General features: G+C 47.0%; 1 protein-coding gene across 8 annotated transcripts in view; it reads right to left on the bottom strand.

Annotated features, from left to right (window-relative positions):
• The window catches only part of STAT2 (signal transducer and activator of transcription 2), a 1,902,691-nt gene that overhangs the window by 1,040,063 nt on the left and 836,742 nt on the right, over window positions 1-25,886 (bottom strand). For all 8 annotated transcript variants that reach the window (XM_069653700.1, XM_069653696.1, XM_069653703.1 and 5 more), the window contains exon 12: window positions 599-619. In XM_069653700.1, the coding sequence (XP_069509801.1) occupies window positions 599-619 (21 nt within the window). The remainder of the gene's footprint in view (window positions 1-598; window positions 620-25,886) is intronic.

The following is a 25,886-nucleotide window of genomic DNA, read 5'->3' as shown; positions in this document are numbered from 1 at the left end:
ACTGACCCATTATGAGTGGATGAGCAAGAGGACCTTTTTATAATTCTTAATTCGCCCCTCTTCTGCAACCTTCAAACAATGAGATATCTTTATGTAGGTGATTGTTGGAGATGTCTCCTGCTGAACAAGATGTGGACCCACAGTGGTGAGCCAGTCATCACAGTTTGGAGGCAGTAAATATCACACTAAGATCATAAATACACTCGAGACATCCTGTAAAGCGCCTAAATAAACCTGCTAGGAACAGATCCAAAGCCTTTGCTTTGTACTAAATCACCTGCCTTTTTAGTAGATCATGAGGACTGGGCGGGCTGAACTAGGGCCCCATCCAACAGGTAAAGGTTCCGCTCTTCAACTCCGCTCATATCAAATTGAAATGAACATAACTAAAACATGCACAGTTTAGATATAAACAAAAATCTATCATCGGTTGATTTATGAATCACCTCAAATGCCAAGATATGCCTCACCTACCGCCCGTCAATCACAATTATTATTCCTGAAACATGGTGCTCTGAAAATGAGGCCCGCGTAACTGCACACCTTCTATTTTGAAAAATAAAACATGAATATAACCTGGTCAGTGTAGGTCACGTACCCCTTCGTGGTCATAGCATTGCTGCAAAACATAAGAAACACAAAATAGACTCAGTGAAAAGGAAATAATGATTACTGCTACTATTTCTCCATCATAAATGGAGTTATCCCCATTCACATGCAGCATTTTGGAACACCAAAATTAATGAACACATCCGAAAACAGGCCTCAATAGTGCCGGCATCAAACACATCATCAGATTTAAAGTTTTATGTAAATGCAGGCATCTACACCATCATGGTGTCCTTTACACCAACAGGCCCATTCTAACCAAATGGGAGAAGGGGAGAAAAACCACGGATGGGAGGGATGGTATGATACCACAAAGGGAAATGCATTACAGGACATTTAATCCCCCCCACCCCTAAACCTAAATGTGAGTCGATAAATGACAAATAAAAATGCACAGGAAAGGAAATTACTGGTCAGTTTCCCTCAGTGGCAGCTGGTCCCAGAGCATCCAAAGACGTCTGCATCCTTCAGCTTCACAAACACACTTTTGCCCTGGTATACCCGTCTAAATGTATTAGGTTGCAGGCTGAAGATCAGACGTGTGAACCAAGTTAGTAAACGTTTCTCTTTGTACAATTTTCTTTCCATTGATCTCACTGGACATCCCAGCTAGTTTGAGATCCCGTTAACCATGACCTAACTTTGGAGGTAAGTAAAGCCTTTTTCCTCACTTACCTTGCTCAACTTATTTATTTTGGGGCACTGGACAGCCCTTAATGTCACCAATGCTGGGGGATTGTGTCCCCTTTCGAGATTACAGTGCTGGTTTTGATGTAAGACACAACCCCTTGCAGTGAAGTGCTTCAGGGCCAACTTATATCTCCTTTTTACATTGTTTTCTGTAATATCTTTTATACCTTTTTGGTGTTCCTTGGAGAGTCTGGTGGCAGAGAAGCGAGTTTTATTCTTTTTTCCAGATTGTTTTTCTGCATAATGCCATTTTGAGTATTACATACGCAAAATGGTCATGCCATGCGGGTTAAGCCCTACTCTTTAGCAATTTTGCTCTTTTGTCAGTCTTTCTCACCTCTAAAGGTCTGGAAAAGCCGTACAAGGTATGCGCTTTCATGAGCTATAGATTGGATTCCCGGACAAAGTGCTTTGAGTATCTCTGGTGGAAATGGGGTTTGGGACTGTTTGGCAGCAATCAACATGGAGTTTGAGAATGTCCATGGTTGGACAGATCTTACCCTTTTGAATGATGCCGATAATTGCCATTAGGGGACAGGGGCAGCCCCAGCTCACATTTTGAATAAGGGGGGGTGGGGTGGAGATCTTGCAGCCATTCTAAGGATCAATTACTGGAGCCAAGACCCCAAAGAGGAGGGGCCCGCGCTGAAGATCCTGAAAACTGGTACTATGGATAACGAGCATTGCCAAAGCCATAGCTTGGTGAAATCCTGCTGCAATCCGAGAAGAGTCTTGCTGGTGCTTTGACCATTGTGCTGGTGGGACAAAACAGACAACTCCTAATCTGGTTTGGGGTTTTATGGTACTCTTAGCTGCTCTCCTTACCCATATCATACTTGGTCATTTGCAATTACTGTGTATTTAGACCATTGTATCCTAAGAATGCCTCAGTATCCTGCCGTTCAGTTGGTAATATTGTTATAACAAATAATTCTTAAACAATGTGGTATACAAAATGTATGCATTTAATTATGCCAGAATAGCCAATGGGCATTTCAAGTTTAAAAACTCATCTTCAGGGCAAATAATCCAATTAGAGTGGTTATTAAAACATAAATGACAAACATCCATATTATAAAGAAATTATATATATATATATATATATATATATATATATATATATTGTATACGGTTTAAATTAAACCTTTACAAATTTATATTCAAAACAGAAGATAACAGTAAAGTCCAGATAAAAGGAAACAGATAAAAAGACACTTTACAAAATTTGAAAACATGATATCATCTGATTATCAAATTAAAACATCATCAATTCATATGATTGCAGAATACAAAATCAAGGAAACATTCCATCATTTCAATAGTTCATCATAGTGCTTTTCCCAAGAATGAATTAATAACAGGAGGAGTTTCAACCCAGAGTATATACATTACACAGAAAAGTGAGTATCTAATTCCAATGAGCCCTTTCCCAGATAAAAAGAGCAAACTCATAGATATAGTTTACTCAGTTAAGATATTACGGCATTTAATAAAGCCTGCCAATGGCAGGCCTTCAGGCACATTCTGCACACTAAGGCAGTGCTTCCATAAAGTATCTTCACTGCAGCCAATGCAGTAGTTATGCAGTGGCAGCAGATATTTTGTCCTCAGTGTATTTAAGGAAGCACACTCCAGAATTAGGTGTTTTACCAATTCTGGTTTATGATTACAGAATCTACATCCAATCTCATCCTTGGTTATTTGTTTTCGCCTATGCAATATGCCCTTTGTCGGAAGTAGTTTCCACCTTAAATTGAGTAGCAACCCACGATAGTAGCGGCTGGGAAATTGGAGCAGGATGGTGAAGAGGGATCCTCAGCGTTTATGCTCATGAGAGAGGTGACTCATGCATGCACAGGAGTGAAAAGCGTCAATTGTCGAGATCCAGTCAGAATGCAACAGAGACCTTTTAGTTTTCAAGGTATTCTTAATCAAGGTCTCCAGATCCAAGCCAATATTGGTAAGTATGGTTTCACATCTATTCTTAAGATCTAACATATCAATAATGGAGTTCACATTATCACCCAACATCTGATATAAGGAGTCAGGAATTGGGGGCCATACGCTTATTTATTACATTTATTACATTTATTACACGCCCAGAGCCTGAGGTATCATGACAAGGTTAGAGACAGCTTGTACAAACATCATAATCAATTACAGTATGGATACAATGGACACAGGATATTTACAGTAACAAGTAAGTATTTTTTATTAATTTATTACATTTAGCACATGCCCAGACCCTGAGGTATATAATGGCAATAAACGCCACTGTACCAGGGTCCATAATGATATGGACCCGAGTTTGTACCTAATTGATGCCAATGGTACTGTATTTGGGATGCCAAGGATCCTTCTCCAAATCTTGCACTCAATTTTGTCAAATGTTTGATATTCTATCAGTCATCAGTACAAGACTATGTTATTTTGGGCACAACCTTCCACTCAAAGAACATTATGGCCGGCTTAAAAGAGAACCTACCAAACTTGCGGTCAATTTTTAACAACTGGGATTCTAGCAACCTGGACGCTCCAAAATGGAATCCCGGGTATACAACACCCTCAGAGTTCTTAACAGGCGTCCCTTCAATATGCCACATTGTGTTAGTGCTCTTACTCGTCCCAGTGAATGCCAGAATTTTAGTTTTCCTGAGATTTATAATAAGGCCATTCTCTTTAGCATATCCCGCAAAAATGTTTAGCAGCACCTGCAGACCGACCCGACCCTTGTTAGATCAAGTGGTCGTCTGCATAGGCCAGCCATGAAATTTTAAACTACCCAATTTAAGGGGCTATCAGCCCTCCATCTGTCAGACTGATGGCAACATCTGACATATATTGGTTAAACATCCAAGGGGCAAGCATGCACCCCTGTCTGACCCTGCGGTGAGAGCAAATTCTTTCAGTGACATCCCCTTTTTGGCTCAGTCGTACTTGGATCCCACAGTTCTCATAAACACCATTAATGCACCTTAACAAATGAGCCGGCATTCCCCATACTGCCCATTTGGCCCAAAGTCTGGTGTGATCTACACAGTCAAATGTGGCCGATAGGTCGATCGAGGCCATGTAGGTGCAACCCTTGGGCTTTCCACCACAAGTCTTCCTGAATACATTTAACGGCAAAACCATTGATGTTAGTTGAGTGGCCCTTCCTAAAACCTATCTGCAGTCTGTCTAGGGGTGTGCGGTTGTGGCCCAATCTTCCAAATGGGTAAGTAGGAAGGCAGAGAAGACATTGCAATCAGCATCCATTAAGGAGATAGGCCAAGAACCATCGATATTATAAAGAAATTATAATTTACATTTAAGTCCGAAATTGTAAATGTCCAGATGGTTAAAACAAAACAGCACAAAGTAATAAAAGCCACATGAGATAAGCAACGTAATAATTAGACAAAATTAACAGGTGAATAAAAGAAAAGTTAAGGTGTTTTAATTTAGTACAAACCGATTAATTGATCATCAAATTATCCATATTTGGAACAGAACTTGCAATGTATTCCTCAAGGTGATTCGGACTGATGGCATAGGAGGGGCATGAAGCTGTTTTGCATGTAATAATGGCTCACCTTTAATTAATAAGCAGTTGCTGTGCTTTATTACTTTTGTCAATATGTAGCTTTCTCTTCTGCACTGTTTTGCTTTGTGTGAGCGTGGAGATGCAGTTTCAGGACCAGCTATATAGGAGGATTGTAAGACGCCCTCCCTATTTAGGGGCTAGGGTAAAAGAGGCTTAGGTCTACCCAAACTCAATCAAGGTAGTGTAGCTGAGCAATAAACCCTAAACCTGTTGGGATATAGGGGTGGAGAAGTGGTACAGTGGAACACACAAAGAACACTCAATTGAATTAAATTAGACACTTAGAGCCTGAAGTGTTTTATAATGGCGCAATGCCATAGGAAAACATTCTGTGAATCACGCCCTTAGTCTACAATTATACAGTATACAATTATACTTTTTGTAGGCCAGAACACACACACTGCCATTAAAATCATAGGAAAGCATTTATTTTATTTATTTACAAACAAGGAGGAGTAATGCTCTTTTCACCACAAAATAACAAACAATATATAAGAACGTCTTTTACACTCCTTGTCAGGAGGAGCTTCAGCAGTAGACAATGGGACTCCTGCACGTTTCTATGTAATAGTAACAACCAAAGATTCGGGTTTTAAATGGCCCCTCATATAAAGTGGGTCTGTAGCACAGGTTTAAAAACATTTCCTACTCTAGGGTTAAACGCCCTGGTAAGGTATGGTGTAGTTAAGGATGGTTGAATTTCTTTTTTATAGATTGAAACAAAGGTGATGATTGACTAACCGATTTTTTCTCATTTAGAATATCATCCAAAGTGTATGTCTTCCACAGATTCTTGCGTTTGAATTTTTAAAATGATCAGCAGATTTTTTGAGCAGGTCATTCAATAAAAGTTGGTTGTCATTTGGGGAACTGATCAATGACATTGGGAGACTGTAAGGTATTGATGTCAGGGTAATCTGGGTCATCGTAGGTAGGATCACTAGAATAATCATACCATGTACCCTGGTCATCAGTGCCCAGATCATCCCGAAGGGTGCTATGCTGTGTTTCTTCAGTTACATCACTACTATGAGATGGTGATTTATGCATTGTGTGAATTCTCTGGGATTTAGCTGGTGGTCCCCCTTCTTCTATATCTACATATTTTTGTCTAACGGAGTAGCGCTCCATGAAATCTACAAAGGAGGAATCTTTATCCATGATTTCCTCAAAATGCTCACTGGTCCATGTTCCAGTTTTGGGTGTCACTGGAAGTGGAAAAACGATAGCCTCTGGGCCAACAGTAGGTTGTCTCTTTTGAAGTGTTTTAGACAGTGGAGACGTGGCATTAGTGTATTCTGAGGCTCTATGTGATTGTGTCTTATTAGCACGTGTAGTTCTAGTGTTTTCAGAGGTTTCTTGAGAGCTTCCTGTGTCTTTTGAAGTTTTTTGTGTTTTCGACGTATGCTTCGCCACCTGTTTTGCCGAGGACTAACGCGAAACATGTTCTGTTGAAGATTTGCGCACAGCAATTGTAACGCTTGGTGTCTGTTTTTCTTTAGTGCCATGAGTTAAACACAAAGGCTTAATCGCAGCAGGCTATGGATGCGTCAAGCGAGAAGACACTGAAGTGCTTTCTGTTGCTGTGTGGCCCAAACAGGACGCGACCTGCATGACATAGGCCGCCCACTGTTTAGTGTGTCTCTCTTTGAGCGTGGTTAAACACGTTGTGTGCGTCTTTCCACAGGAATTTTCTATTGCATGAAGGGCACAATTTAAATGGTGTTCTTTCCATGTTTAGGTGGAAAGTCAGCTAGACAATAATAGAGAAAGGTAAAAGTGAGAAGAGACATTCTAAAAAAGAATTGTAGTAATATTAATCCCCTTACCGAAAAGGCAAAGTGCAAACCCCATGTGCCTTGAAACACCATTTGCTGCATAGGCGTGTAATAAATAACAAATAAAAATAAATAACTATAAATACTTAAAATGCAAATGTGGGGGGAAACCTTGAACAGGTCTTGCCGCAAACCTATATAAGAAATCAAGAGCAATACACACAGTATTGAAAAAACTGAGAAACTGTAAAACGCATGAAACGTCCTGGCAACCAAGACGCAAGGGAGGATACCGGGCAAGTGAAATCCATAAAGTGAAGTCTTGGCAGGCGAATACACCAGGTAGTTGATATTGCAAAAAGAGTCTTGGCAGGCGAGTACACCAGGCATTGGGCATTGCATAAAGGAACCTGGCAGGGGAGTAGAACAGGCACATTGCAAGTCCCGGAAATATTAAAAAAAAAAAAAACAATACTGTGCTTGCTGAACCAAGGAAAGATTGGTGCTTGTTTTCTAAACCAAGTAAGGATTGGTGTTAATTGTTTGAACCAAGGAAAGACTGACGTTAAAGAAAGACACTTTTTTCCAAATCAAGGAGTAAGTAAGCCTTGTGACATTCGGATCATGCAAGTGCAGTAACAAGAAGTGCAGGGTGGGGGAGTGGTGGAGGGGTCGGGGGTGGTAAGTGACGTCAGGGGTGGGTACAGAAAAATGAGAGGGGAGGAGGAAGGAAGAAAGGGCCCATGGGTTAGGCAAGTACTGGGGGGATACGAGGGGGGCAAGTGCCAGGAGCAGACCACTATCTAAGTGTGAGGACGTGGGCCAGACCGTACTCTGGAGGGATGCCCAACCCACCAGGTTAGTCAGGAAAGGGGGCTCGGAAGGGTGGTGCTGGTTAGGGGAGGAGCTGGTAAAGACTGATCAAGGAGGGCCTGGTGCCCTGTAAGACTCATTAGTGACCAGGCCGCCAGTCGCAGCAGCAGATAGGGGTATTAGCAAGGGGGGGTGAGATGGAAGGAGGTAGAGAAGAGCATGGGCTTCAGAAGCTTCCAGTACTTAAGGAGGTCCGGCTCAAGTACGAGAGGGGCACGGAGGCCATTCCAAAGGGAGGCACCTGCCGAAGAGAGAGATCTAACCCCCTCCACCCGACTCTCTGCTTGGAAAAAAGTCTGATCTGCAGAGAGTTGAACCTAGAGGACTGAATGGCTCTAGAAGAGAGGTATTTAGGGAGAAAGAGTTGGATGTAACAGGGTCCCAGGCCCCAGAAAGCCTTGCGGGTGATGCAGAGGGTCTTGAACTTGATCATTGCATCAACCAGGAGCCGGTGGAGAGATTTTAGGGCTGGAGAGATGCGGTCCCTGGGTTTAAGGCCAAGCATAAGTCTTGCAATCCTATTCTGGATTAGTTGAAGGGGGCGTAGAGAGTAAAGAGGGAGATTGAGGAAGAGGCTGTTGCAGTAGTCCAGCCTAGAGAGAACCAGAGCTCTGGAGATGTTGAGTTTCTGGGGGAATGTAAGGAAGGGGAGAATGTCTCTGAGGAGGTGAAGCTGAAAGTGGGCCTTCTTGGCAAGGTCTGTGATGTGAGGGGAGAAGGAGAGAGAGAGAGGAGTCCAAGATGACAATGTTTTTAGCCTCACAGGATGGTGAAGGGAGGGGACCCAAGGAGGGTGGCCAGAGAGTGGGAGGGAAGCAGGGAGCATCGGACCCAATGAGTAGGTTCTCGGTTTTACCGGCATTAAGACAGAGATCATTAGCCATGCACCATACCTGAATAGCAGTCAGACAGCCATGAATGAGAGAGGAAGAAGAGGAGGAAGTGGAGGGAAGCTTAAAGGAGAGCTGTGTGTCATCAGCATAACACTGGAAATGAGGAGAGAGGAGGAGATCAAGTGGCCAGAAGGGCAAAGTAGATGTTGAAGAGCCATGGCGATAGGATAGGGCCCTGAGGGACGCCGCAGGTAGAGAGTGAGGTGGAGGAGAGGAAATGGCCCACTTGCACCTGCGAAGGTTGATTAGATAGGAAGGGGGTCAACCAATCCAGTGCCAGGTCCGTGATGCCAAGGGTATCATGGAGTCGCTTTATGAGGGTGGCATGATGCACTGTCAAAGTCAGAGGACAAATCAACGAGGATGAGAACAGAAGAGTTGGAATCAAGGTTTGGGAGTAGGTCTCCACGGATGTTTAGGAGAGGAGTTTCCATACCTCTGGATGCTCTGAAGCCAGACTGGTGGTCATGGAGACAGCCAACCCATTCAGTGTGGTGGGTCAGTTGGGAGATGACCAACTTGTCCAAGAGTTTGCCCAGGAAGGGGGTAGTGGAGATAGGGCGGTAGTTAGCCAGGCAGGAGGGATTGACAGACAGCTTTTTTAGGAGAGGGTGCACAAGGAAGTGCTTGAGGGATAGTGTGAAGGAGCCAGTGGCCAAGGAGTGGCTGCAGAAATCTGTTTAGAGACCTCATCCAGTGCTATTGGCAAGGAGGAGGAGAATATGGGGGAGGGAGAGAGGAGGGCCAAGGGAGTCCTAAGAGCAGGTGTCGGAGTAGTTAAGGGGGTAGAGGAGAGTGAGTACAGGATGTCCTGGGTTTTGGTTGTGAAATGGGAGGCCAGTGCAGTACAGATGGCCTGGGATGGAAGAGGAGAAGTGGAAACTGCAGAAGGGTTGGCTAGTTCCTTATATATTTCGAACAATTCAGCTGCGTTGTTTGTGGACCCGGAGATGTGAGCTTGGATATGGGCCCTCTTTTTGGACTGGCGAAGAGATAGTATTGCCTTTGGAGCAGGCGACAAGCCATTTTGTCAGTGGACGTGCTTGTAGCCTGTCACATCCGTTCAGCAACTCTGCACTTGCATTTCAGAGAGGCTAGGTCAGAATCATACCAGCTGTTGCGCTTGGAGGTAGGCTTCATACAGATCCTCATGACAGTGTCAAGGGTGCTGGAGACGGAGAGGTGAAGGCTTTCGAGGGCTGTGTCGGTGGGAGAGTCAATAGAAGGGGATGGAGGGGGATGAAAGTGACAGCAAAAGCAGCGACTGACACTCGCATCATGGGTCGAATGACAGAAGGAGACTGGCATTGTGGGCAGAGGCTTAGCCAGGGGGCCCAGGAGCTCCAGTTGAGAGGAGAGCATGGTCAGACCAGGAGAGATGTGCAGTGAGAGGGCTAGAGATAGGGATGTCTGCTGGGATGAGGGCATCCAAGGTGTGTCTGGCTGAGTTGGTCGGACCAGAGGGAAGAATGGCGAGGGAAAGAGTCACAAAGGTCACAGAAGAGTACAGTGGCTGCATCAGAAGAGTCGAGATGAAAGTTGAAGTCTGCGAGGAGAAGCTTGGAGGCAGAGGTCAGGAGAGAGGAGATGAGCCCATTCAGAAAGGAAGAGGGAGACTGGGCCAGGGGGTCTGTAGATGGTGGCGAGAGTAATCCTCCCACTACATCTCAAAAGGCCAAAATATCTGTTACTAAGTGAGATTCCCAGACCTTCAGCCCAGTGCGCCACTAAGAGTTTCTACCCATTCTATCGGACATCAACATTTTGTAGATTGGTTTGATTTTGGAGAATTCTTGTTCTGCATCAGTTATCAACAGCTCCCACCTTGTTTGATCCCTCATCTGTGCTACGACTCCAACATAAAAATGCACAGCTGATACTATCCTCATATGGAACAGGCACCACCACCCTTACATGCACCCATTGTGTTGTTCCATGGATCATGTTACTGCGTCACCGGTTCTCAAAGAAACCTGCTAATATTTTATTCTCTTAATCACACAAAGGGCAAACCTGACTTTTCTGTTGAAGAGATGTATTCTGAGAGGCCACCTTGTTCCGGTGATCAGGAAAATACACTAAAGCCTAGCCAAATTCTATCTAGGTAGTGACTGAGCAGAAAGGCTTGGACATATGAGAGTGTGAGAATGGTGAAGGGCACATTTAAGCACACACTCCTAATAACACAGGTTGTGCAGAATTAATAAAAATACAATTATTTATTTAAGCATTAGACAAACTCTTAGCAATTAAAAACCACAGATAAGCATTACACAACAACATATACTACTATTAGATATAAATTCACTTTTGGGGTGCTCCAACTATAGCAAACTAACACTTTACTTAAGCAAAAGTTTAAACAATCTGAGCAGCTGCAGTGTAGAAAAGCAAGTGGCAAGAAAAGCAAGTGATAAGAACCAGATTAGAGAAATAATATGTACAGCCTTACAGAATTAATAATAATGAATACTTTACAAAATACTTCCTTAGATAAAAAAGAGGGTGTCTTAGTGCCCTTAGAGCCACAGATCCCAATCTTCAGAAGGCTTGGAGTCAAACACGAGTTGGCAAAGCCAACAAGCCATTTGTACGTGTTTCAAAGTATTATAACAATTGAAGAAAAGTTCTTAGCACATACACTCCCAATCCAACCACCTTAGGTGAAGGCCAGGGGAGCATCCTTGACTAGAACTCTGCAAATCACATACGGTCAGGAAAAGGAGACAGGTCAAGGACTTGACGCCCCTTATAGGGGTAACAGGTGTAGGAACAAGTATGTGCACTCACCTCAGGTAATGTCACTGGGGAAGCGGGCAACACCTTTCTGAGCTAAATAGGTATTTTAGGTACTACTCAGTTATTATTTGGACCAGGACAGCTTGTCACTGCCCCCCTAGTGCTGTCTGTTCCCTTGCAATTCATGTCTCTGCTTCAAGAAACAATTCTACTTATATACTACTTTTGTTAGTCATTGTAGGTTGTATTAACATATACACAAATAGTAAATAATAAAAAATGAATTTTTAAAATCAGGAGATGAAATGGAAGAGAGTGTCAATGCCCAATGCATTTCGGATGCTGGAGAGCCTTCATCAGGGACCACATCCACCTCCTTGCTACTCGCCCCAGGTATTCCGATTCACTCAGGGAGCACATGAAATCACATGAAATGCCCCCATGCTCTTTGTCTGTTCCGTTGAAGGAGGTTGAGGGGTCTTGGATGCAGAGGTCACTTTCAACAGGATTTTAGATCATACTAGCTGGCAGATCCACAGTCTGGCAAGGCGGTTCCTGATATTGGAGAGTTGGCACGATGAAGAAAGGACCACAACACTGCCAACAACTTCAGACGACCACCAGGACACGATGCAGGTGGAGATCAGCAATGGTCACTTAAAGAAAATGACAGATGATGACTCTTGTTTTCTCTGAAACAATGAAGCTGGTCCTGTAATGCCCATCTCCATGCTGGAGATATGCAACTGCAAGGAAAGGCCACTTATTTCACAACTGAGACCGATGCAGCAAGGTAGCCCACAAGGAAAATGCATCAGCCCAAAGGATGGTTCCAGGACACTTCCAAAGTCTTTCAAGTGGCTTTCAGGAGGCAAAGTACCCAAGCAGCACTTCATTGTAAGGCAAATTGTAAAAGAATCTTGAAAAGGGCACAGCGTCGCCCTGCACTGGTAGCCATGTGGGATGACCAGTTCCCCTAAAAAAGATGACCTGAACAAGGCAAGTAAACCAAAAAGGCCTTCCTTACCTCCAAGAGTTAGGACAGGAATAAAGTCATAGCAAAAAAGATGGTGGGTCCAATTGATGTGAATGGAGGAAAAGCTGCAAAAAGAAAAATCTTTCCTAACAGAGTATGCTGAACATTAGTATGACTTATTTGTTTCTTAAGCAAAGAGAAGTTTAGAAGAGGCTATTTTGAGAATATATGGATGCGTAAGAATTCTAGTGAAATTCAGGTAATCCACAGGTTCTGGAGTCATTACAATGTGAACGTTTTTCTGACTGAAAAATGTGATGCCATCAGCACAGAATTCCATTTGTCTTACATTAGAGATGTACCTACATGAATGTCATGCCAAGTCAGAGTTGTTCCTATCAATACAGCATACAATGCCTGGAATGGCTGAAGAGATATGTCCTCTGTCTGATAGTTTTATGGCATCATGAGCGTGATATCAAAGAGGGGCAATCCGTGAGAGGAAGGACCCATTAGAAAAAGTACCTGGCAGTGTAGAATAATTTATAAAGATAATTGTTTTACAGTTTTTAGACTTCGGGACCAGGTGTAGGCTATCATATGCTGGCAGGAGTTTGGCCCAGAAAGCTATTCTTTGAACAAAGGTAGAAGACCGGTGCCCAGAATGAATTTTGGATTGTTGGTTTTTCCAAATGGAAGGAATTTTTTAATTGGTGTTCTTCCAAGAGGATAATTTATTGGACACTAAATTTTGACACGTACATTTTAAAGTGCATGGGGGGGCGCTGTTGTGCACCGAACAAGATGGGCGCCTGAACGTTACGCTCTGAGCCAGGCAGATCCCACAATCCTTTTTATGGCAACTTCCTGCTTTGGTACCCAGCCCTGGAGGGCACAATATTGATTCTGTGGTGACTCGGCACCATCTGACCTGATCCCGGACGAAATCGGAGCTGGGAACCCCGAGATCCGGACGTCTCCTCGCCCTTCCCCCACCGGTGGTGCGGCTTCGCGCCAATACTCGACCCGGCTGAGGGAAACCAGCCGAGCCTCCCGTCGCACCGAAGTGGAGGACCAGTGGGGCGCTCTGGGGCCCCGGCCCCCTTCATCTGCTTCTGCCGGGACCCACCCCGTGGAGACGGGCCCTCTGGAGCCGCGGCCATGCGCTTGCTCCGGGGCTGTCCCTCGCCACTGTGGGGGTGCCGCGGCCGCTGCTGCTATGCGACCCGGCGCTGCATCAGAGGACACCCTCAGCGCTGCCGTGGCCTGGCCCCTCCTGAACTTGGGACGGGCGTGCCCCCCCCCCGCAAGGGGACTCGGAGGCGGGGTAGAGCTGCGGTGCGCCCTCAGACACCGGGTGCCGCGGTCCCCCGCCGACCCACATAGCAAGACTCCGACGTGAAGAAGGTACGTGGAGGGGGGTGCTGCCTCACTCCCCCCTGCTTGGCTCCGTGTCTCGGAGGCACACTACGGACACTGACTCCATTGCGAGCCTTGCACGCTCGAACTACCTCCGGCCAGAATTCATTAGTGTGCCCCTCTGCTTCGTAGACCTACCCTCACCCTTTTGCTCCACTGGGAGTGCCCTGGGCCTCGCTGGCCACCCACATCTCCAGTCTTGGGGGACCCCTGTCTCCGGAGCAGGTCACCGTGGTCTCTTGGCCACTATTCCACACAGGTCTCGCGGACTACCTGGCGCCCGCCTCAACCTGCATCATTGTTCGTGAGGCTGCGGCCTGTCTGCCCTGCCGGCGGAGCATTGCGCTGGGAGGTGCTCCTCCGCACTTGGTCAATCTAATTTGGACCCCTGTTCTCACAGTAGCTATTGGGCACCATCACCCCAGCCCCGAGGTCATCTACACTCAGGGTCCTCGGACGCTGCCCTCCACGTCTCCCGGGGCTAGCTGAGTCCCCACAGTCTGTACCAGCAACCACAAAATCATATACACGGATCCATAGCCACTGGTCCCCCTGTACGACTGCCTGCTTCACACCATAACTCGCATATTGTCTTACGGGGTGCATGGTCTGAGCTCTCCCCACCTCTCTTCTGGGACTGCTGGAATCCCCCTCTCTCCACTCAATCTCCAACATCGTCAAGATGACTAAGAGGGGCACGAAGAAACAGAGCTCCATCAACATGTTTGCGAAGACACCGGTTAGATCGCCAGAGGAGACCACAGAGCAGACCCCTGCCGCATCATCATCTGTCGCAGCCCCGGAATCCCAAAATATGATGGACTTTATCCGCGAGGGCTTCACCGCACTTCACTCAAAATTAGATGCCATGAACGGCACCATAACCTCTATTAAGGCCCACATTGAGAGGACGGATAGCCGAGTGTCGGAGGTCGAGACACGGGTGGGCTCCGCAGAGGATGCACTGGGTGCCTTGCGTTCTGAGGTCGTTGCCCTTTCTAACCGAGTCCTCGATGTGGAAAATAAGAACGAGGACTTGGAATCCCGATCAAGGCGTAACAACCTCCGCATTATCGGTGTTCCCGAGAACGAGGTTCATGAAGCAATGGAGGATTTTGTTGAGCATACATTAATGTCGATCCTCGATTCACCCAAGCTTTCCCCGCACTTCGCTATAGAGCGGGCACACCGAGCCCTGATGGCTAAACCCAAGCCTGGTGCTCCACCCCGGCCCATCATAGCCCGTGTGCTGAACTACCGTGACCGTGATGCCCTCCTTAGGGCCGCGAGACGCATGGGTGAGCTATTACTGGGCGGTGCAAGGATTCATCTTTACCCAGACTTTTCTATGGCCGTCCAACGTGAACACAAGACTTTGCAAGCGGTGAAGCGCCGGCTGCGAGACCATTCAATCAAATACGCCATGCTCTATCCCGCCAAGCTTCGCATAGAACACGCCAACCAGGTGTTCTTCTTCACGATTCTGGAGGAGGCCTCCAAGTTTATGGACAAACATTTCCCGGGCTGATCCCCCTCCTCTGATCACGGTTCTACAGTAATCCTTCTGTCCCGTTGGGGAGGGGCCAGGCCCGGCCGCCCTCCTGCATTGGGGCCACACTGACCCTTTATTTTGTAATCGGCCCGGGGTGACGTGGCCAGTCCGGCCTACAGGCCCCCAGGCGTTGATGCCGCTGGTTTGGTTATGGTTGAGGGGTTTTGGGATTGTCATCCCTCTGTTTTCGGGGTGGGGGGGTGTGGGTGGGGGTGGGTCATGTTTGGGGTTATGTTACAGAAAACCTGGCGTTGGCAGTGAAGGCGGACCACGTGGCAATACTCATGAACTGGTACCGCAGGGCTGCTAAACTAGCCCGTTGGCTATTGACATTTTTCCTGGTACAAACGCCACTGCATCTGTGATCGAGAGTGACCTGAACTTCATGAGCTAGAATGTACGGGGGTTGGGCAATTATAAAAAGATGAGGCAGCTCCAGTTGCAGGCCGAGCGTCATGGGTCCAAGATTCTCTTTTTACAAGAGACACATGCCCGCACGGAACTGTGTATGCGGTTTGCCAAAACTTGGGGTCCCCATAGATTTTTCACTGATTTCTCTACCCAAAGCCGCGGGGTCATGACCCTCCTCCATAAGAGTCTCAAGTTCACTCTAATTTCTTCACAAATAGACCCTCAAGGCAGATATGTACTGCTCCATGCCACGCTTCAAAACAAGGAAGTAGTCCTGCTGAACATTTATGGCCCTAATATAGACGACCCGGATTCCTATGTACAGGTCACGTCCCTCCTTGATGGCTTCCCCTTTGTCCCCATCCTCTGGGGGGGTGATTTGAACACAATTTTCGATGTAGCTCTCGATAGATCTGGGTCCAGCCCTCGTCAACTTTCCAGGGCAGCCTATGCCGCATTATCATCCCTACCCCGTCTCGCCATGGTTGATGCATGGAGGTTCTTCTACCCGGATTCTGGTGTTTACTCTTTCTACTCCTCAGTCCACGATTCCTATTCCCGTATCGATAGATGGGTGATCTCCAACGAATTGGTTAAGAATGTCATACAGCAAACGATCCTTCCCAGAACCCTGTCTGACCACTCTCCTGTAACCGTCACCATAGGTTGGGGCCCGGATCCCGGCCGTACTCGATGCTGGAGGTTGAAACCCCTCTCCCTTCTAGACCCGGAGTTTTGCTCCGAGCTCGAGTTGTCTATTGAGGAGTTCTTCGAGACGAACACGGGATCGGTACCATCACAGGCCACTCTATGGGAGTTCTTATATCAGAGGGATAGCGCTGTCAAAGGAGAATGGTGTCATCAGGTCGATCCGGGGAGATCTCGCTGTGAGTGAATCTAAATTATCGATCCTGGAGGCTAAATGCTCACTCCACTCTACCCCCGGCACCCTGGCAGATATCGGGGTGCAGCTTGATACGTTCCCATCCCTTATGGAACGTAAACAAATATTTTTAAATAACCCTGGCATGGCGAGGAGATACTGTGAGGGTGAGCGCCCTGGCCGATTCATGGCGAGATTGATCCGTCACGAGACGGATCCCCGCATATACTTGGGATTGAGAGGCCCGACGGCTCCATGGCTGTCACCTCACAGGACATCAATACGGAATACTTCATTTTATGAAGCCCTATATTCCAACTCAGATGAGGTGTCAGTCGAGGAGATTGATTCCTTTCTTGATACCCTTCCGTTGTCGACTCTTTCCCCGGAGACCGAGAGTTCCCTTGACTCCCCGCTTACGCTCGAGGAGCTCTCTGATGCGATAGACTCCTTATCCTCGGGGAGAGCCCCTGGCTCGGATGGTATCCCAGTCGAATTTTGTAAGTGTTATAAATCATTATTACTCCCTCACCTGTTGGCCCTCTGGGAGGAATCGGTGGAGGCCGGTGTGTTTCCCCCTTCACTCCGCGAGGCCACAATTACAGTATTACTTAAATCTGGTAAATCCCCCTCGCAATGCGGTTCATACCGCCCGCTCTCACTTATAAATTGCGATGTCAAAATATATGCCAAGGCACTGGCGCTCCGGTTGGCTCCCTTTTTACCGTCTATCATCCACCCAGATCAGGCGGGCTTCATCCCAGGTCGCTCTACCTCCCTGAATCTTAGGCGTCTCTTTTACATAATTAATAGAAAAACCCTGAGACACAAGCGGTGGCTGCCACTCTTGACATGCAAAAAGCGTTCGATTCGGTTTCATGGAGGTACTTGTGGCGGGTCCTCGAGAGCTGTAAATTTGGTCCCTCCTTTCTCTTCTGGGTCAGATTGCTTTACTCTGATCCTGTGGCTAGGGTCTGCACCGGCGACCGTTGCTCCCCTCTCTTTGAGATCGCCAGGGGGACAAGACAGGGATGCCCCTTCTCTCCTCTGATTTTTGCTATAGCAATAGAGCCTTTCGCCGATATGCTCCGCCAATTCCACGCACATAGAGGTCTCCGCACTGCGGGCCAGGCGGACATAGTGTCCCTATATGCTGATGACGCACTGTTGTTTATATGCTCTCCCTCCATCAACTTATCCCCAATACTGGAGGACGTTACCTATTTTGGCCGAATCTCGGCCCTCAAGGTGAATTGCTCGAAATCCACACTCTTCCCACTTACGGAGTGCACTCTCCCCCCTCCTGACACCCAGGGGTTCACATGGGCTCAGTCTACGATTACCTACCTAGGGATAGAGGTGACGCGCCATTAAGCGCTGACTTTCGAGGAGAACTACCAGAAGTATCTTACACACCTGTCGTCTAAAGTCCTAGTCTGGGATAAACTCCCGATATCCCTCGCAGGTATAATAGGTCTACTGAAAATGGTGGTATTACCCCAGCTACTTTACAGGTTCACCAATGTTCCCTTGTGGCCCGGGGGGGGGGCTTCTTCCGTGAACTGACCCGCACAGTCAATTCCTTTCTTTGGCACTCGGGGGCGGTCCGCCTTAAACTGGATACCCTGTCTACCCCTATGACTTACGGGGGCTTCAGCGCCCCTGATTTCCTCAAATACTGGATGGTATCCCAAATCCAATACACATCCTACAGGTTTAACACAACAGACACCCCCCCACATGTCAGACTCGAGAAACTTGCGGTCCGTGACCGCGACATTCGCTCCCTGGTGATACAACCCATCCTCCTAACGCTGGATTCACAGTGCCCGGTCGCCTGCACATCCCTTGCATTGGCGAAAACATGGAGGCTGACCGGCACTGCTTACGCTTTCCACAGCAATCTTCCTCTCTGGAACTTTCATCCGGGGGTCCGACGGGTGCCACCAACCATGGTTCGACGCTGGGCGGGATATGAGTTGCTACGTGATGTGTTTGATCAGGGTATATTTGTTGAGTGGCCTGACCTCCCGTTGTCCTTAAGGAGCGGCCAGTGTGTTTGGCTCACCTCCAGCCCACCCACTCCAGGCCTAGGAATATCTGGCTCAGATTCCGATCTTATATGACCGACCTGAATACGACACCGGATACATCTCCCCCAGCTGCCTCCCCCCACCAGCTCGGGTCCTCACCCCTATCATAGTTCCCTGACATCCCGTCCATGTTATAAAAATGTCTGATTGGTTATGTTCATATGTGACGCAACCTCTGTATGCCTATATTGTGTACATTTGTATTCGTACTGTATTTGCCCGGCGCTGTTCGCCTGTGTTTTGCTGCCACGCTAAATGAATAAAAAAAAGGTTTAACTTTTTTTTTTTTAAAGTGCTTGTCAGTTTTTACAAGTGGATGTTTCAAAAGGATGGTTCCTGGAACAGCAATATCAGGCTGACTTTTTAAGCACTATTGAGAGTACAATTTGACAATACCACTGACTTCACACATTGTTTGGCTTTAGAAGTTAGATAGTATGTAATTCACACATATTCGGACTAAAAGTAGGAACTGCTTATAGTTAAACTTTACTGTTACTAATGCATATATATTAACTTTATAAGAGAACAAATACATAGAAATGTTAAGTATGCGTGTATTTTATTAGTCCATAAGGCTTATGCATTCGAGAGCCATTTTTGTGCAAGTGTAAGATCTTGATGTTCTAATGAAAACTGTTTAGAGGCAATCTAAGTAGATAATTCACACAAGGTTAAGTTCCCCTGAGTTCTAATAGTATAGTAGGCCTACAACTGCATTGCTGACAAAAGTAAAATTGTCAGGTGCCATAAAGTAGAGGGATCACCTGCTAAAGGGTAGAGATCTATACCCACACACTGAAGTCCTGCATCAGGTATATGCACTAATTTGTGCCGCAAAAACAACCACAGCCAGAAGTACAAACTGCCTCTGGATTGGAGATTAGGCACTGGAAAACTGGGCGTGGTTAAAAAACCTGTCACCTGTGAGAAACTGGAGGGTATTCTCACTTCCATTCCCTTACGATCTTCTGCGCAGGTGGCCAGGGAAATGTCATTGCTCTTGGATCACGACCTTGGGGGTGGACAAGCGAGGGAGGATCACCTGGGTGGAGGATCCTTGGGGATTGGAACTGGGGTACTTACGGGCAAAATGCAGTATTTCCCACTTCCCTTCCAAGGAAAAAACCTTATCCAACGGGTAGTTATGGGATATTGTTATCCATATCCCATTGACCGGAAAAAGGGTAGGAGATACTCTCAATCTAGACAGGGTAGGAAGAAAACAAAAATAATTAAATCTAAAAGGGGTGGAGGGTCTTTGGGAACTGGGAGTTGGATGCCCTTGGGAGAGACATGATATCCCCCTTTTACTACTAATGACCAACTCATCCCTTCCCCCGCCTTCATGGGGTATTATGAATCGACTCCCCTGACTCCCCTGACTTCCTCATATATGACTAATAACAATACTGGGACGAAGAAGAGGCAACCGGGAGTAATGAGCACTAGGTGCTTTTACCACTCTCCTATTGGGTTGAGGAAGAGTCCTGCTGAGAGTAGTAGAGGTCAGGCTTGTCCCCTTAATGATGGTCAGGCAAGTCTAATTGTACATTCGCACCTGCAGCCTGTTAAAGGGCTGCAGGTGTATAAAAAGCCCAAGAAAGTGATGTGTAGGAGAGAAGCAATGGGGGTGAAGGTGGAGCAGCAGAGGCCAAGAGAAGCAGCGGTGAGCTGTACGTGTGGAGCATGCCAATGGTTCCGGGAATGCGCCCCAGGAGCTGGGGCTCTGTGAAATCGAATGAACACTGAAAGTGTCACGATGCCCACTCCCGTGGAGCCGGCTCAGGCCCTGCGTCCCCGAAAGCGGACATCAAGTCCCCGGGGAAGGTCCCAGCAACCCCTTATAGGGGCCCTTTGCACAGCGTCCTGGCGCCTATGGCGCCAGGCTCATAGAAAACGTCAGTCCTGGCGCCAGGCTCATTATGAAAGTGTTTGGGTGCACTTACCTGATGCAGACCATGCTGCAGAACCCCGGCCTCCTTGAGGCCTGAAAGGAACTACTTTACCTGTGGGACTCATTTACCACCCGGGCGTGGTCAGGGAAGGATACATACCTGATTGGAGGAAGGACACATTCTAGGAACTTCTTCCAAGGCTATTTAAACCACACCCGATCAGCCACACGTGCTTCGCGTTGTTCTGCATCTAGCAGCTGGACGCTCACCGTGTCTGCTCCTGCATCTTGACTTCTGCCACACCTGCCAGCATCCTGAATCACCTGCAAAGGAAGGGAACAAGAGAACAGAAGAAGGAAAAGGCCTCACCTGCTAAATCTGCATCCCAGAGACATTTCGCCGACAATCCTGAAAAGGACGACATTTATTTTTAAAAGCACATCGCATCGATCGCTGCAGCGCCGCATTCTACTCACCTTTACAGGGAGCCTTCATGTTCAGCAGCGACCATCCGGATTCGCAGTCGCGCCCCCGCGCCTAAGGAGAAAAAGACAAGAACAAAAGTGTGAGAAAGAAGGGAAAAGGGAAGATAAAACTCCATGTCAAGACTTACCTGTTGGGTCTGTTCCCCGGCATTCCGTACCCCGGCCCCTATGGGGAAAAAGACACTAGCATTAGAACATTAATGCATGGACACAAGGGGAACCACTTATAGAAAAACTTACCTGGAAGCCAAGCAAGTTTGGTTCTCACCCATCCGAAAATCCAGTGACGTAACTGGATACCAACGCGCCCCTGCATCAGAAGCAGGATGGAGAGCTCGTCCTTCCAGACCCTAAGGTGAGACGCTACGGGGAAGCAGAGAAGGGTTTTGAGGAGGATGCGAGGGGTAAGTGGGAGGCCGATTGCATTAGCCCGCAGACAGTTAACCCCCTATTCTCACCTACAGAAGGATACTTCTGCGAGTCAGACAAGCCAGATCTGGGGCCCGGTCCAGTCCGTCTTCCGAACCCTGCGCATCACCTTAGACGAGGTCACAGCAGCGCGAACCAGGCCAGCGCCCCCGTGGGAGTCAGGTGAGCGTTACAGAAAGGTAAACTGTGCAGGGAGGCTGCCCGTTTGTTTTTCTGGTGTTCAAAGTGCTCTTTCTCCTGGGGCAGAAGCAGACCCAGGAGTGCCTGAGGGGCAGGAGGTGGAGCCCCGAGACTGAGACCAGAAGGCAGAGAGATCTGTGCTCCAGATAACCATACGACACTCTCTCCCTCTACTGACTTGAATTACGGTTTCCGAGGGCGTTCAACCTACCAGCGCTTTGAGATCATACCAATGATACATACGGTGCTATACAAATGCCAAGTAACATAACATAACATAACAGATACACACAACTAAGCAACCAGTGAGTTTTTATGAAAGCAGAAATCCGGTATGCGAGTATTTGATATAAAGCGCACGGTTATTTGGTATCAGAGTGGTCACGTGAATGATGAAACGCGTTTTGAAGGTCTCCGATCTGAATCCTTGCTAATCAGCAAACAATAGAATTTGTTAACCATTGAACAATTGAGAATACTTTCTTATGGAGTGGTCGTGTGTACATTGTGAAAAACCTGAGAGTTTTTTCCTACCTACTCCCTGGGGGATTTCCTGTTCAGGTGGCCAGTGGACAGCCATCACTGTTGGATCAAGATCCCGGGGGTGGACAAGCGAGGGAGGATCCCCTGGGAAGAGGGTCCTCTGGGATTGGGAGGAGGAACCCGAAGGCAAGACATGGTATCCTCCTTTTTCCAATGCCCCCCTGCCTGACATTTCCTTCTGCGAGTCAGACAAGCCAGATCTGGGGCCCGGTCTAGTCCATCTTCCGAACCCTGCGCATCACCTTAGACGAGGTCACAGCAGCGCGAACCAGGCCAGCGCCCCCGTGGGAGTCAGGTGAGCGTTACAGAAAGGTAAACTGTGCAGGGAGGCTGCCCGTTTGTTTTTCTGGTGTTCAAAGTGCTCTTTCTCCTGGGGCAGAAGCAGACCCAGGAGTGCCTGAGGGGCAGGAGGTGGAGCCCCGAGACTGAGACCAGAAGGCAGAGAGATCTGTGCTCCAGATAACCATACGACACTCTCTCCCTCTACTGACTTGAATTACGGTTTCCGAGGGCGTTCAACCTACCAGCGCTTTGAGATCATACCAATGATACATACGGTGCTATACAAATGCCAAGTAACATAACATAACATAACATAACAGATACACACAACTAAGCAACCAGTGAGTTTTTATGAAAGCAGAAATCCGGTATGCGAGTATTTGATATAAAGCGCACGGTTATTTGGTATCAGAGTGGTCACGTGAATGATGAAACGCGTTTTGAAGGTCTCCAATCTGAATCCTTGCTAATCAGCAAACAATAGAATTTGTTAACCATTGAACAATTGAGAATACTTTCTTATGGAGTGGTCGTGTGTACATTGTGAAAAACCTGAGAGTTTTTTCCTACCTACTCCCTGGGGGATTTCCTGTTCAGGTGGCCAGTGGACAGCCATCACTGTTGGATCAAGATCCCGGGGGTGGACAAGCGAGGGAGGATCCCCTGGGAAGAGGGTCCTCTGGGATTGGGAGGAGGAACCCGAAGGCAAGACATGGTATACTCCTTTTTCCAATGCCCCCCTGCCTGACATTTCCTCTGCCTTCATGGGTTACTATGAGTCCTATCCCATTACCCCCTCCCCATTTGCAACATAAACTGAGATAAAGAGGAGGCGCACAAGAACAGGTAAAAGGGAATTAAATACAGTACCCCGTTTTCTACAGCAACATATTTATCCTCCCCTTTTCTGACAGTAATTTACCAGATTTATCCACAATCTCTAGGGAACAATACCAATCCCAAAGCAGCCCCTCCACATTTCCAACAAACACTGGGAAGAAGAAGAGGAGATTGAGAGCAGTGAGGATTGTCTCTGAGAAAAACATTAAGAAACAGAGGAAAGACTGCTGCCAACCACCAATAGGCTATCCCTCTAATGATGCCAGGCAATCAATCACAACCATGCACACCTGCCTTCTCTCGATTGCACAGCAAGGTATAAAAGGTGTGGCTTTACACAGAGAGTAGTGCGAGCTGGGGATGCAAACTGGACCAGGAGAGCTAAGGAGCAGGGAGCTGCAGAGAAAGGTGCCTGGAAAGTCCGACGGAGAGTGGAGTGGCAAATTACTGGCCCGGTGTCCAGGTGGGGCTGCAGCATGGCTGGGTAGCCGTGTCTCCATAGAGCCGGAGAAGGGCAGTCTGCTGGCCGTGTCCAGCCAAGTGCTTGTTTCATTGGGCGTATTCACGGAGCCCAGGTGTCTGAGAGGGCAGTGGAAGAGACTAACACTGTGTGAAGCAGAACCCAAACAAGGCTAACACGGCAACCGCTGACTTTCACGAATTCAAAATGAAAACCGGTATGCGTGTGAAGTGAAAGCCAGTTTTGATGTAAGAGAAAAGGAAACGGTGTAGCAAGTTAAAATCACCCAAGATCGCTGAAAGTAAAGGAAAAGGATGCTGCTGAAGGGAGCTAGCGAGGTGGAAGCAAAATGTCAAAATTAATGAAATAAAAGCAAGAAAGAGAGACAGACAAGAGGCCAAGTATAAAGACCGAACTGTATTGTAAAACAAGCAAAAGAGGTGAAAGCTTAAAGAAAGTGAAAGGCATTATGGTGCTGGGAGTGAAAAGACGAATCAAGAAAACATTTAAGAAATACCTATGAACTATGAAACGAGCAATGATAGGGAACACACTAACAGAGTGGTACTGTGTGAAACATCGCATTATCGAAAGTCTCTGTGAAATAAAAGTGAAGATCCCTGAAGTGAAGAGCAGTGTGAAGATCGAAGTGTGATCAAAATAGAGAGTCTAATTGTGAGAAACTGTTTTGAAGCTGGAAAAGAAAGTTATATTCTGAAACCAAGAAGAAAGAGAAAGGAAACAGCTTCCAGGGTGCCAAAGGCACGTTTATAAGAAAGGAAGCAAGAGTGCCAGGGGCACGTTTACAAGAAAGCAAGCAAGAGTGCCAGGGGCACGTTTACAAGAAAGCAAGCAAGAGTGAGTTGTGTTGTACTGTAAGTCTTGTTTTGTCACTGGTCAGGAGTGCTTGCTATTAGAATGTTGATGCATGAATGTTGTGTGGGTCTGTGAGTGAATATTCCATGAGTGTCTGTTGGGGCCTGAGCTGGGTAGGACAGGATGGCTGGTGGGTCTACTCCTTTGTATGTAATGTAATTACCTATCCCAGTTCCTGTCCAGTCCTATGTACAGCTGTAAATACATCAAGAGTTACTGTCTATGTACAATTGTACATATGTATAATAAAACTCCACCTGGGCAATACAATGGCTCCACAGCTGGTCTGTGTCTGAGTGCTGAGCTACTTGAATGACAACCTGGAGAGTTCACAACATTGGCGATGAGGTAACTCATCAAGAGTGAAGGACTACAGAGGAGAAAAAGAAATTAAAAGAGACGGACAGAACAGAGCAAGGCTTCAACGAGAATGTGACTGCAGCAACTGGAAAATAAGTAAGGAGAGCTGTGGGGGTGGGAGGGAGCAGTTGTTAGAAGGACCCACCGTTCCCCCGTGACTAATTAAACCCATCCTGCCCAGCAAAAAGTGAGATTAATTACAATGGATTCCCTGGGAGGGAGGCCCTCACCAACAAGCATGCCTAGGAATCCCATATGCTAGAAAGGATTTTGTGCTCCAGCTTGTAAATGACACTTTGGCAATAATATGACAAGATTGATAAAGGGAGCGCAAACGTCCATAGAGCACATAGTGGAAATATGAATTCAATATATACTAAATGACTTACTAGTGCTTGCAGATGGTCCACCAAGTGGCGCTGTGTTGGTCTTGGTTCTTCATTTGACCAGCAGTAAAAAAAGGAGAAGGGAGCGTCCAGTGCGCCGCAGCGAAGGCGCAGTGTATCATGGTGCCAGTGTTGTCGTGATGAATTAAAACCAAATGCCAGTGAGTGGTGGCATCGGCTGACAATTCTAGCTGTCAGGTGCAGAGTGAAAAAGAAAAATATGTCCGGTGCGCTGTAATAGATACCTAAAAGCAACGTGGAGAGGCTTCCTGATATATGGAATGCAGCGCTGGCTCAGCATGGCGATTGGTATCAGAGGCCCAGTGATGTCCGGATTCTCCAACGCCATGGTGAGAAGGATGACTGGTTGAACGTTTCGCTAGTATTGGAAGCCCATGGAGCGCGATGGCTTCTTCCCGTAATGTGAAGACGAACTATTAGAGAAATGCACCTTTAGAGACGTGCCAACGTGATGAGGAAATCGATTTTGACTGAATTGTCGGATCCGGAAAAGAAAAAGTTAATTTCTTACCTGGTAACGTTCTTTCGATGATGTTCAGACGATTTATTCCACGTCTTTGACAGGTAATTACCACAGCTGTGCTGCTTCGGAAACTTTTTTCGGCATAGGCGTCCTGCGTCGAT

This window comes from Ambystoma mexicanum, chromosome 3q (genome assembly GCF_040938575.1).
Source record: "Ambystoma mexicanum isolate Mex_15411 chromosome 3q, UKY_AmexF1_1, whole genome shotgun sequence".
NCBI classification, from domain to species: Eukaryota; Metazoa; Chordata; class Amphibia; order Caudata; family Ambystomatidae; genus Ambystoma; species Ambystoma mexicanum.
The sequence above is the reverse complement of the archived record's forward strand: the minus strand, read 5'-3'. Positions and strand labels throughout refer to the sequence as shown.